General features: G+C 36.5%; 1 protein-coding gene across 1 annotated transcript in view; it reads right to left on the minus strand.

The window, feature by feature from the left end:
* Positions 1–651: 651 nt before the first annotated feature.
* TOPAZ1 (testis and ovary specific TOPAZ 1) overlaps positions 652–13,276 on the minus strand; it is a 38,927-nt gene continuing 26,302 nt past the window's right edge. The window contains exons 14-21 of the mRNA XM_059861800.1: positions 12,581–12,755; positions 11,002–11,102; positions 7,813–7,978; positions 6,829–6,993; positions 5,595–5,798; positions 4,362–4,545; positions 3,515–3,707; positions 652–876 (exon numbers count right to left, since the gene is read on the minus strand). Coding sequence (XP_059717783.1) covers positions 793–876; positions 3,515–3,707; positions 4,362–4,545; positions 5,595–5,798; positions 6,829–6,993; positions 7,813–7,978; positions 11,002–11,102; positions 12,581–12,755 — 1,272 coding nt within the window. The 3' untranslated portion in view covers positions 652–792. The remainder of the gene's footprint in view (positions 877–3,514; positions 3,708–4,361; positions 4,546–5,594; positions 5,799–6,828; positions 6,994–7,812; positions 7,979–11,001; positions 11,103–12,580; positions 12,756–13,276) is intronic.

Raw genomic sequence — 13,276 nt, forward strand, 5'->3', positions numbered from 1 at the left:
AGTCTGACTGATTTCACACTTTCTTAACCTCCTCATGCGGCATATCATTCTCCAGGCTCTTGTAGTGTTACAAGATATTAAACTCTCCACCTCTGCTTTGCTGCTTGCCTATCTGCTGCATATCTAAGAATGTTCATTACAGGAATCTGAATAGAATTAAATAATTTAATGACAATACAGACTCAGATATTTTGAATGCTTTATATAAATATTAAAAACCATTTATTAACAACTTAACAACTCCTCCAAAATTCTCCCCCTTCCTCCCCCATTACCCTTTATAAAACACCATAAAACTATCAAGGTCCTACTTCCAGCTTCTCACCTCTGTCCTGCATCTTGAAACTCTCAAAATTATCAATATTTTGAAATAAAATTGTGGTAAGTCTTCCAAACCATATTATTCTGCTTTAGTTACAAGAAACTGTCCACACCCAACAAAAATAATCTTTCCAAGAGCATAGTGTGTAATCAGTGAAAACTGAAGAAAGATTTTCACAGAGGGAATTTCTCAAGCATCCAACAACATACTGAAGGAGCACAGTGTTGTCTACTGAAAGCTACTGAGCACAGCACAGGGAAGTTTTTATTTGCATATTTTTCCATCTCTCTCTCTGTAAACAGGTTAACATATATTTTATTTCCTATATGAAAAAATTATACCAAATATGTTGTTTAATGTCAAACAGAAGTTCTTTCAGCTTAACTTATACTGAGAGAAAACAAAAATATGGGTATTATCTACTGAGTGGCTGCCTCTGCAAAACTGCATTGCCTCTGCTGTACTTGATGTTATTCTTCAGGATACTTTTTCCATCTTTCCAGGCTCGTTTCCATACCACACTGGAGTTTTGTCCTGTTTGGCACATGGAATTTCTCTAACCAAAATACCTACAATGTTACTAAGAGTGTTACTCTGGCCTTCTGATACACATCAAAACGAGGAGACTTGCATTGTATTTCACATGAAGCCAGACAGAACAAAAAAGCAAAATACAGGACTAAACAGCAAAGTTGTTTCAATTGCCTACTGGTTTATCATGGTGATAAATGGAGAAACACTATATTGACACAAAGACTAGAAGCCTCAGTTGTAACAAAACCTCTGAGCAATGACGTGGGGAGCTTGCTTTGCTTGTTAATATAAAACATGACTGAGATCACATCCTATCAGCTGAAGACGATACTCAGGAGATGGAGCCAAAACATTGCAAATATTTTACACAGTTCCAAGTTAAGCTTGAAGGTCAATGATTAACCTTTGTCTGAAAAATAAAGCAACATTTGGAGTTTTGTCCTGGGGATGATCTAAGTATAAATTCAAGGCTGCTTATAGACGAAAAAATTCTGCTGTCTCTAGAACATCACAAGTTTTGAAGCCATACAAAGAGAATTTTGTCCTTCTGTGTCTGTCAAACACACTATTAGCCACATTGGGTACCACTCACAGAAACGTGGGATTTAGCTGAGGTTCAGATAGCCTCTGTCTAATTCCAAGGGAGATTAAGCCACAAAGGATCTTACAAGAAGTAATTAGCAAAATTGACTTTGCTTCTTACTACCAGTTTTAGTTTGTTGGAACCTTTCAAAATTGCTCTTTACACTAATGCTGGAGTGCCTGCAAGAGCATCAGTTTAGATCCCTCACCTGAAACCTGATTACTTTTTAACCAGTCTTTCAGCTACTGAGAAGCAAAATCAGCAGAATCCAGTTAGATTTGATCAGGTGGATACCCTTACAAATGGCAGAGCTATCTTTGTGAATGTGAAGGGGCAGAACCCAAAGTTTGTTTGGACCAGTGCCAACTGTACTCTTAAGACTGAGGTGAATGGCTTCTACAGAAATGCCATCTGGTACCACTGGTACTGGATCTAGCATTTTTTACAAGGCCGGCAGATGATCCCTACAGAAAAATGATACCCTGTGAAAAAACAAGAGCCTCTATCCTAGCATTTTTCTGTACAGGTGGCACAGGAGGAAAGTAGCAATCCTGGTGGTCATCAGATTCAATCCTCTCTCTTCCAGTAGCAACTCCCTAACAGACTGGATGAGAAGCTGTACTGAAAAAGTTCAGGACCTGGCCCTCAGGAGGTCAGGAATCCAACAACTGACAATCACATTCATGACATCAGATCAATGGCATAAACCGCAAGACTGGAATGGCAACCTCCCCCAAACAGAGAAACCCTGACACCAAAACCCTCCGCACAACCACCCAGTACTAAAGTCATGATGGCTTTCATGATTTAGAGCTGCAAAGGACATGTGAAATAATGCTGCAGGAACTGGGAATAGACTTATGCTACTCCAAAGGAGAGACATTTTTCAAACACTGAGGTCCTCTTCCCCCATGTTAATCTCACTTATGATGGAACAGCCTAAAAACTCATGAACTTCTATACCCAAAGGAACTTAAGTGTTCAGAACTAAAGGCTTTAAAGGGGATGGAGAGCAGGACCAAAAAAGCTGTATTATTGGCAAGTTTGTGAAGGTTGGTGCTGAAGATCTAAACTAACAACACTACAAAATTGGTGGGCTCAGTAAGTATCAACTTTGACAGAGGCTGTATTGTTTTGCCAAGAGAGGTTTTCTGGTATTAAATGTTTAGCTCTTCTTACTCAGGCTGTAGAATGTGACTCATGTAACTCATGCTTTGAATGTGATTCAGGATTTTCAGGTGGAAAAAACCCAGAAATCCTGAAGAACGAGGAATGGTGAAACAAGCTTGCTAAAAGTCTCCATCTCATCAAGCAGTCGGCAGAACCTAAAAGATGGGCAAACCCACCTCTAAGAGCACAATCAAATGAGAATGCACGTTTTCCTTTTGAGTGGAAGTATCCATACATACAAATGTGAAACCATACACAAGCTATTATCTACATCAAATAAATATCTAATTAAATTATCAACTAAACCTTCAGCTGTGAGCAACATGTAGGCTCTCAGTTCTGTGAAGAAAGGTATCCTAAATCAGGCATGTCTCAAGTGATTTTGAAGTTATTTTATTCTCAGTGTTTTTTATTGGGCTTTTGGAGCAAAGAAATTAAGATCTAAGGTGCAAACAGTTGGGACAGTGACCTCACAAGTTACTGTGAGGCAGACAAAAGGAAAAAGGTATTATTTCTACAGACTATCAATGAATGTGGAAAATGTCTCACTCAAGAACAGTAGATGCACTCAACCAAGGCACTTACCTACACTCTTATTTATGCTTATACTACACTTATATGATTACCTGCTGGGAGAAACAAGCTAAGTGCTAATTCTTTGTAAGAATGAAGAATGCAGGTTCTGAAGCTGCAGCTTCCTCATTATCTGGTGATGCCATTGCAAAACATCTATATTAGTCAGTGTGATAGCTAGGGAAAAAAAATTGCTATTTCTGTGCTACTCTCTGCATTACCATCAATATAGTATTTAAAACCACAACTTGAGTTTGAAACCTTGCTGTAAAACAGTAAGGCACAGTCCGAACACAGTGGGAACTGTTTAGTAACTACTGGAACAGCCAGACCTTCTCAGCCCATTTCATATTCTCCTGAAGCCATTTTAGAGCAGATGAATGCTCCAGCCTGTAAACTTCTTCCATATTAACATTCATTGTCAAATGCTTAAGAAAAAGCTTTGGATCAGATAAATGAGCCGCCTGGATCAGCCTCTCCACTGCCTCGTTATAGGCACTGTTATTCTGAACTGTATCTTCAGATCTGTAAGGGAATTTTAACAAATATAAAATTAGGTACTATACAGGCCTATGTGTCACTTGTCTAACACTTTATACTGCAGGAAGATTAAAAAAAACATAAAAATAATGCCTTGCATTTTTCACTGATAAATATTATGCTAATTTCTAGACAGATTATATTATTGTTCTGAAGAATTAAAAAGTTATAGAAAGAGCATTTTTAACATCTTTAATGGTAATGAAAAGTAGTAAGCTTTAATACCAGTGCAAAGTAGCTCTGCAATATTCACAGCACATTTAATGAAAAAAAAAAATCTCTGGGCTGGAAGATTCAGTAAAGGAATGGAAACCATTTAATGAACTGGATATAGCAAGAATTCATGTACATGCTTGGATCTATAAGGTTTACTCAAGTTTTGGCATGTAATTAGTTTTGGAACAAGGTTGTGCCTAAGTGACATGTGTACATTTTTTTCAAGAGCAGAACTTACTATTTAAGAAAACAAACAGATACACAGTAGCATACACATGGGAAAAAGAAATAAAAAACTTCTTACTTTTCTAAGGAACAAAAGGAAGACATGTATTTTTTGGGAAGGATAAGGAAAACAAGATCTATTACTTACATGATCACATGAATAAATACAATCAAAATGGTACATATCTTACAACAAACCTTTTCAGTATTATCTGAAGAGTCTGACTAGTAGTCATTGAACTTTGAATATCACTGGCATTTGAAACAAGAAATATTTCAATGGCCAACAGCATCTCAACTTCAGACAGGTAAGAGGGAATCTTCAGGAATTTGTGATATAAATTTCCCTGCAGCTCTGGGTAGCAACCCAGTGATAAAGCATCTGAGAGTAAATGCAGAAAATGAGGAATTAGGATTACCAATACTAAACACAGATCTCTCTTCTGTGTGACTAAATGTGGAAAAACCCCAACCCCAAAGCCTCAATGGATTTTACTATTTCACCTATGAAATGGCCTGATTGGAGAGCACAGCACACAGCATTCACACGTAATATTGACAGTTGTAAAATGTTGGAATTTTTTCCCAATGAGTTTTATCAGCTATGATTAAAAAGCTGTGTCAGAAGTCTGGAGACAGCAAGTCTGTAATAGGCAGACTTGTACAATTAGGCTGTTAATCATGGTCAAAATGATAGAACATTTGAACAGCATCTCCTACTTTGTTCACCTCTCTTCTGTCAAGTGATCCCAGCAACCCAACATATACAGCATTTCAAGGGGAAAAAAAAGAGATGAAAAAAAACTCTAAGTCCAATGTTAACAAAACCAAGTATCCATTCCAGAAAGGATGGTCTCTTAAAGCAGTCTGCTAACTGCAACTGACAGAATCAAACCGTAAATAAATAATGTGACCGTATGGAGAGACCCTTTGCAGAGTGGTGCACCCAGTATTATCTTAGCTCAGAAATGGGGAGTTGAAAACAATTACAGACTATTAGCTTTCATTTGAAATGAATTTTTTTATAGGTAGGATAAAATAATTAGCCAGACTTCTCAAATCTTAAATATTAATAATTTTACCACCACAGAGATGCTGGTACACTTCTAGAGAGAAGTATCAGGAAATCTAATTTGCCTAGATGAAAATGTGAAGATGATGCACTTTTCAACCATTTCAGAGCTCACATACTTGAAATTCTGGAACTGAATGTAAAAAATTAATTTTATCACAACTACATTTATTTCATGCCAGGTAGTATGCACTGATTCCTGTTTTCAACTCACCGTTTCCTAATAAGTATTTTTGGTAACAAATAAATTCCTGAGGGTGACACAGAAAGTACTGTTTTTCTTTTTACTCATACTGAAATGTTATGAACACATTATTTAAATAATGTAAGGGGAGGATATTGTTTAAGAAGCAACTTACTTTTGTAATAGGTCCTAGCTTTGGACCATAAAGAACTTCTTCCCAAAGCTGTGATTAATCCTCTAAGTAAAACAAAATCAATAGCAATTTTTTTGGAAAGCATGAAGTCTACTGCAGAAGATGAGACCCCAAGGTTCTTGTTCTCAAAACAGGCATTTACCAGCTTATTAAAAAGGCAGCTGTATTGAGAAGCATCTATAATATCTGAAATGAAATTAAAATATTAATATTAACTACTGAATTAATGAAAATGCAAATCTAGTTGAAGGATCATTTCTCAATCAGTACCTAAATCAGAACTCTTGCCCCTATCAGCAAGATGGAACAAGGTTGGGATAACATGAATGCTTTATTCATCAAAAGTCTTTTCATACAGTAGTTCATTCACATTGTGAAGGACAAGTGTTAAGGTTCAAGTAACAATTTGCTGCCAAAAGCAATAGAATCACATAAAAATACATTCACTTGCTCCAGCCTATAAATACAATCTTCATCTAATCTCTCAGATTTAAGATTTCCACCAATAAAAACCCCCTTGGTTTTCTGCTTCTACTCTTACTCTGAACTGTCACCTTTCTGGCAGGACTGAGCAGCCTTGTTGTATTTACCTCTTAACTCGAAGAACTAGATTCTTTCACTATTCTCTAAAGTAGATGATCTTCCAACCAATCTCTCATAACATACCTAAAAGTGGCAGTAGACTGAGACCTACACACAGGAATCAGCTGAGGTTTCCTCAGTGGAGCCTAAGTAACTACATATCTCATTCTGAAGTACTCAACCAAAATTTGCCAGATAAATTAGGCCTGAAAGAGCACTCAGTTCTTAACATGGTGTGCAAGAGACGCTTAGGTTAGCCAGCTCAGTTAAAGAAAAAAATCCCCACCTCATTCACCTGAAATTAAGATAAAATAAAATTAAAATATTGCTATTTTATCTCACTGTATATACTGTACAGATCCTTAAAAATTTTGATGAGTCTTTCCTGTTGTCTGTGTAGTAACTGAGCAAAAGAGGACGGGTGTGTGTGCACATCCAAGTGCGTGCACAAGTGCAGCAAGAGCTGCAGAGCACAACACATATTTAACTGACACTATACTCTTTGGAAAACACAAACAGGCTTGTATAAACCCATCTTACTTCAACAAATTTTAGCTACAAAACACTACAAGAACAGCACAGGATCATCTGTTAAATTTTTAGCTCTTTACACAGTATCTTTTTCTTTACTTACCAGAATGATGCTGCAAACCCGGTAAGTTCTGCAGAACTTCAAATGCCTGCCTGTACAAACTCTTCCTCAAGTATTTGTGCACTATTGCACATAACAGATTATGTCGATTGAGGATGTCCATTTTATCACAGGGCCACAATGGTGCATCTGTGATCCACTCTGACTCTGAGGCAAACAACAGTGCAGTGTTATTTCTAGGAACTGGAACTTCTGGATGTTGAGACTTAGAGATATTAAGAATGTACTGTAAACTGTACCATAACACAAACTTCAGAATTGCACAGGAAGTGCAGCTTGACTTATTAATAATTTGTTCCTCATGACCAATACTCCTTAGATGATTCTCTGAACTGTTATATTGTAAATCACCCCTTTTGTGAAATATCACTGCAGTAAAATTGACTGTCAGTGGCATATATAGATATGTATCTATGTACAGCTATAAAACTGAAGAGCAAATTTACATCTTCAATATCACTTTACAGCATACATTCTATTCTTTTTATTTCTGAATTTCTTCTATTTTCAGCAGATCTGAGTTCCAAAAAACCATATGTAATAATTGCAGAAATATGGTACTGCCCTAAAGCAATTATATCAAATGTGGATTCTGTGAGGCACAAGGGAACATTGCATGGACCCAAGCCAGAAATTTGACACTGAATGTCCCCTGGTTCAAAGGAAAACTGCACTCCCAGCATGGAACAGCATCATTTTCCAAGCTGCACTCCTCCCTCATTATGGCATATCTTTAGGTAGAATGGTGTTGATAGAAGAATACTGTGAAAACATCTGAAAAACTTAGTTGTAATATTTCTTATACATATAAAGAAGAATACTAACCAGTAAGATGATCATGTTTCCTTTGCTGCCTCAGTATAATTGACGGTATTTAGTAACACAGACCAGCTTGTAACTTTTATTGGAAATCTGTCATAGAAGTGAACTGTTCAAATTTAAGTCAAAATTTTAAGACAGGCTTACCTCTCAATACCCTTGTTGCTCCATCCAAATTTCCAGAATAAAGAAAGATTTCTGCAGCTTTATTAACAATCTGACATCTGGATGCTGACCTCCCTGCACCTACAAGTCCTTGCAAGAGTGTAAAATCTATCTGTAGCTCATGCAGTTTATCCAAAACCTTCCTTCCCTGGTGTAAGAGGGAGAGGGAAAGAGGGAAGGTCAGAGAAAGCAATGGTATCAGTGTACACAGAGTATATTTATATAAAATAGAACAGATCTAATTTGGTGGCACAGATTTAGAGGTATCAATGCAGTTATCTGTTCCAAACTGAATCAGGGGTGAAGTCTGGTAGAATTTCAAATGAAGAGTTTTAAGTTTTTTTTTTACTATGTAGACAAAAAAACTCTACCAACCTACTGTCAAAGAGTTCCCAACACACTTCTCCATAACATTATTTCTACTATATAATGTTCAATACAGTATTTTTAATATACTTTGTAATAATATTATGTGCTTACTGTGGTTTATTAATATTTTTTATTTTGATTTCATTCAGTACTACACAATCTACAAAATTCTAAAAGATCACACAAAGAATTTTAATTTTGCAGCAGAGACATAACTGTTAAACTGAAATAATTACTCCAGCATAAGTCAAAGAAAACACTGATGATTGTAAGCAGTAGGACAATAAACGGGAAGAAGCTGGGCCTATCTGGCCAACACTGTAACAACCAACAACTTTATCATCAGATTCCAGACTGGTATTTTGACTGGTTTTCTACAGAAACTTCATCTCAACAACTTTTTGGCTGTTTGTTGCTGTTTGTTTTTTTGAAGTACATTTGTTTTATGAATATTCCTTACCTCTTACAAAGAAAATTCTCTTCAGGCCCAAGCAGCATACATATTTTACCCCCAAGAGCCACCAAAGCTCTGCAATAAAGGGGTTTGATGTTCTTGAAGGAAAAATGATATGAAAAGCACATTTAGAGTTTCAGGCAGTCCAGCTTACTCATAAAACAGCACAGGGCATATCCTAAAGCCAAAATTAGTTTGGTCAGAGCAGGAAGAGCAAATTCATTACTATCTTACTTTCTGGACTACCTTCTGGGCAAAAAAGACATGGACCAAGTAGATACTAGCCCATCAGCCCAGGATTAGGGATTTATCTGATATATATAATGGAGTGAAACAGGTAGGGAGAGGTAAGAATGACAGCTTCCTGAAGCAGAGATAAATTTGGGGCAGATAAATTATCTGCCAGTTCTGATAAAAATCCTTCAGAGCAGAACCTCATTCACACTCTAATATGGTCAACACAGGTTGCCTACAAAGCTGTTTGAGGATCTTGATCAGTAATCTCTTGAGAAGTAGGTTTGATACCTAACACAGCACTCTCAAAGAAATAAAGATCTTTTGCTCGAGACATGAAAGAAATCACAGTATTGTAATAAGCATTTACTTTTAGCAACTCATGTTGTGAAAGAATAACACTACATGTGCTTCTCACACATTAGGAGAAGAAATTAGGACATGAAGATGAATCTCCTTGAAATATCAGGGGTTGTGCAATCCAAGATAAGGCTCTCCCTTAAGATGGATTGGAAAACAGCTAAAATGTCTGAAGGCACACAAACACTATATGCTGAAGAAGACAGCCAAAACCCAAGCCAAACAAAACTCTTCAGTGGGCATGTGAGCACTACCACTCCTCAATGCCAAGAATTTAGATTCTCTCTTCTGTGGTCAGGAGTATCTTAACTGTTCTAACTGCTAAGTTTGTGGAACAAAAATGCCTACAGTTCTAGTGCAGTATTACTCAAGTGCTAATGCAAAGACCATCTCTCTCCTCCCCTTTACTCTTAAACAGTATCCTACTGTGCTGCAGCTTGAAAGGGACCTGTTGAAGACCATTCAGCTAATGAAGCTGATGCTGCAAACTTAATGGTTCATCAGAACAGGCATCCTGTCTCTAGACTAAGCACATCTACTATATATCTCCTTGGCTTGACCCTGGAAACAGACTGAGCAGTGCACAGGTTTTTTACATAACAGAATTCCTGAAGGTCATTCCTTAGAGACAATTGTACAAAAGACAATTTAATTCCTTGATGTGAACTAGGAAGGGTTCCCTGATGGTAATTTGCAAAGAAAAGCCAACCTAAAACTTCAAGAGAGAAAAGGGAACTGAGAGCATTTCCTTCTGCTCCTAAAAGTGCATGCTAGAAATCAACCTGTACAGGATGAGGAACATCCCTGAGGGCTTGGGGATTGACCAAGGTGGGAGAATTCATGCATGCCACACATCCCAGTACAGCATAATTATTAGCTGAAAGGATCAGGCCCAAGTTCAGAATGTGATCACTGACCAAAACATAATCTAAAATCACTGGGGGTTTATATCACTTCTTATGCTATCACTTTTCATGTTGCTTTCTATAAGAGATCGAGTTTGGTATGCACTGGTGCCTTCCAGGAAGAAAAAGACAGATTTAACATTGCAATGGATTTTACTGCAGTGAAATTATGACCAACACTGCCTGAGGCATAAGGAATGTAAAACATCCAATCAAAAGTCTAGTCTCTTAGCCCTGGCTCTGTGTAATGTTTGACAGCAAAGATATGATTGTAAAGGTATTTCTTGGTGACTACTGGAGTTTTACAAGATTCATGGAACTTAGAAACTTAGATTCAGTGGAAGAAAAGCACTTCAGCAGTTCTGGGGAACAGGCAGATGTGCTATACTGCTCTTCTGTCTTCCTGGCCTTATCCATTCTATTTGAGGTCAGATGCAGAAGCACCAGTGCAGGAAATTGCCCAAACCTCTCTAAATATCACTTCAGTTGGGAGGTCTCAGCATGCACCATGATTGCCAGGTGGAAGAAAGAAGTCATGTTTCTGGGAAATAATCCATCAGCACCTCAGCCCAGTATCTCAGGAAGACTCAACCTCGGCTCAGAAAAATCACAAAATGAACATGAGCCATCCGTTTCTAGGTTGTAAGATCAAATTATTATAGGCTCCATAGAAGACTACTGGTCAGAATGGCACAATAAATGCGTTGGTCCAGCTGGACAGTTAGGAAGTACTAGGAGGCAGGTGGCACACCCAGTCATTCCACTACAGAAATTAGAGTTTAATATCCAGAAGAGAAATTACTAATTCTTCTCTTTTTCTTCCAGTCATGTTCCTGTAGCACGGCATACCTTTATCCACTGCAGTACTTTGTGATACGAATACATTACGCTTATCCCAGTCCTTCCAATGAAAAGTCTGTCTGCTTTATTATTCTGTGAATTTTTCATTACTGGAAAGAAAAAGAATAAGGCTTATTTGTTTATTTATTTAACCTGTAAATGCAGTTTTAAAGAAATGACACATTTCAGAAACACAGTAATTGTGAAAATACTAAATACATTTTCTGAAATACTTGCCATTGAAAGCAGCAACTTCCTAAGTCTTAACATCAGGAGTAAATAACTATAGTTTATTCAGACAGTATTTCAGAGTAGTCCAAGTCATCCATAAAATGATTGGACATGTAATGGCATAATTTAGTAACATCATTATTTGTAAAGTAAGCTTTACATTTTATGGCACTATGAAGAAATTCTGGTAATTGCAGAACTGAGTAATTACAACCTCTTTGGAAGAACTGTTAGAATTTTTGAGCAGTGGTCTCAAAGTAGGGTGTGAATACAACAATCTATTCAGCTGTGGGAAGGAAATATTTTTTTGTACTATTAGAAAATAAAAATAAGTAAAATACTTCAAAATACAGTGTTTAATAATTATCTTGTATTTGTAATTCCTGTTTTTGTGCATAGTTTATAGAGAATTTAATATATTGGTGTAGTAGCACATGTATATAACATATAAATAAATTGTGGGTCACTGCTCAAAAATTTTTTACTGATGGATGTCCTATCAGTTGGGACACCACTGCTCTAGGAAAGATGGACTAAGTTCCAAGCTCCAACAAAATTTTCTCCCTCTGTCACAACTGGAAGCTTTTTTATGATATGAAAGTCTGCGGTCAGAAAAGATATGTCACATACCTGGAATAAATATTCATTATGTTTTAGTAGATAATACAGGTTGAAAAATATCTATTTGCAAAATGATTTAATATTCCACTGACACTTCACCAAGTCTCAGTAATCTGCAAACTCATTAGGAAGAATAATACAGATATGCAAATGAATGGGCATAGGGAGGAAAGAGGCAAGAAAACCTGCCAGAACTAATAAAACATTGGGTTCTTGAGCACCCAGCCCTTGCAGAAAACATTGATTCTTTGGAGAATAAAATAATTCTAAAAATCCAACTTACTAAAAAAAAAAAAAAAAGGTACAAATTACATGCATGACGTAACCTGTTCAATGTGTTTTAAAACACACAAGTATATATACTTACAGAAATAAAGCTTATTTATGCTAATAACATGATGTAACATTTTCATGTGACACTTTACATGAAAATACTTAAATACATTTGCCGTTGTTCTGAGCATAGGCCATTTTTAGTGAAAGATTATGAATTCTGGGTTCTCTTTTTGATTTCACAAAGCTCTACTGTTCCTCCTTCAGAATCTTCCTAAAGTGTAAGCATTTTATTTCTACTGGAAAATAGCTTGTACTGAACATTACAGCTGACTGTATTTATACCTCAAAAGATTCAGAATATTGTAACATAACATTAACTAAGAATCAGAAAACTATATGAATTAATTTTTTATATCTTTTAAATCCTCTACAAAAAGCACTTCTTGCATCTTAATTTTACCTATATCAGCAAAATCACAAAAAGGGACTCCTGGTCTGTCTGTCTCAGAATCCTTGGTTAGAATTTCAGCAATAGATAAAAACAATTTCTGAAGATCCTCAAAATGTTCACAACCAGTTCTTGCATTAAGATACAAAGCTCCCAGCTTGGTCCAATCCCTTTTTTCCTTGCAGTGCTGTAAAGGAGGCAGAGGATAAATGAAAGCAAACCTGCTTCCAGAAAACCAAACAGAAAATATAGTGAAATTTGAGATATGTACCTGGGATAGACTTAAAGGAGAAAAAATGCAGATGAAATGCTACTGCCAAGAACATTCATGGTCATATGGCAGTTACATGTTGCCAAACTTGCATGGACTGCTAATTACTTCTATCCCTCAAGAAATTAAATTCTTTTTTTCATGTCATGACCCCAATTGAGAAAGCTCATAACTTATTCATCCTATTTAGGAACTGGCATTTATTCAGTATTTTTTTTCCCATGATGCATGCTGAGTTTATGGTTATTTTCTATACGAATTTGTCTTTTGCTTGCCAGATCACTTGATGACTTTGGTGTTAAAGGAGTAAAAAAATCAGTACTCTTTTTTCCCTTTTTATATTTCAATCTCTGGATCTACACTGGATGTGTGATAATATGCAAACTATATTACAATTGTGCATAATGAGTAATCTGACCTTGAATATGAAAGACACA

The sequence above is a fragment of the Haemorhous mexicanus genome, chromosome 1 (genome assembly GCF_027477595.1).
Source record: "Haemorhous mexicanus isolate bHaeMex1 chromosome 1, bHaeMex1.pri, whole genome shotgun sequence".
NCBI classification, from domain to species: Eukaryota; Metazoa; Chordata; class Aves; order Passeriformes; family Fringillidae; genus Haemorhous; species Haemorhous mexicanus.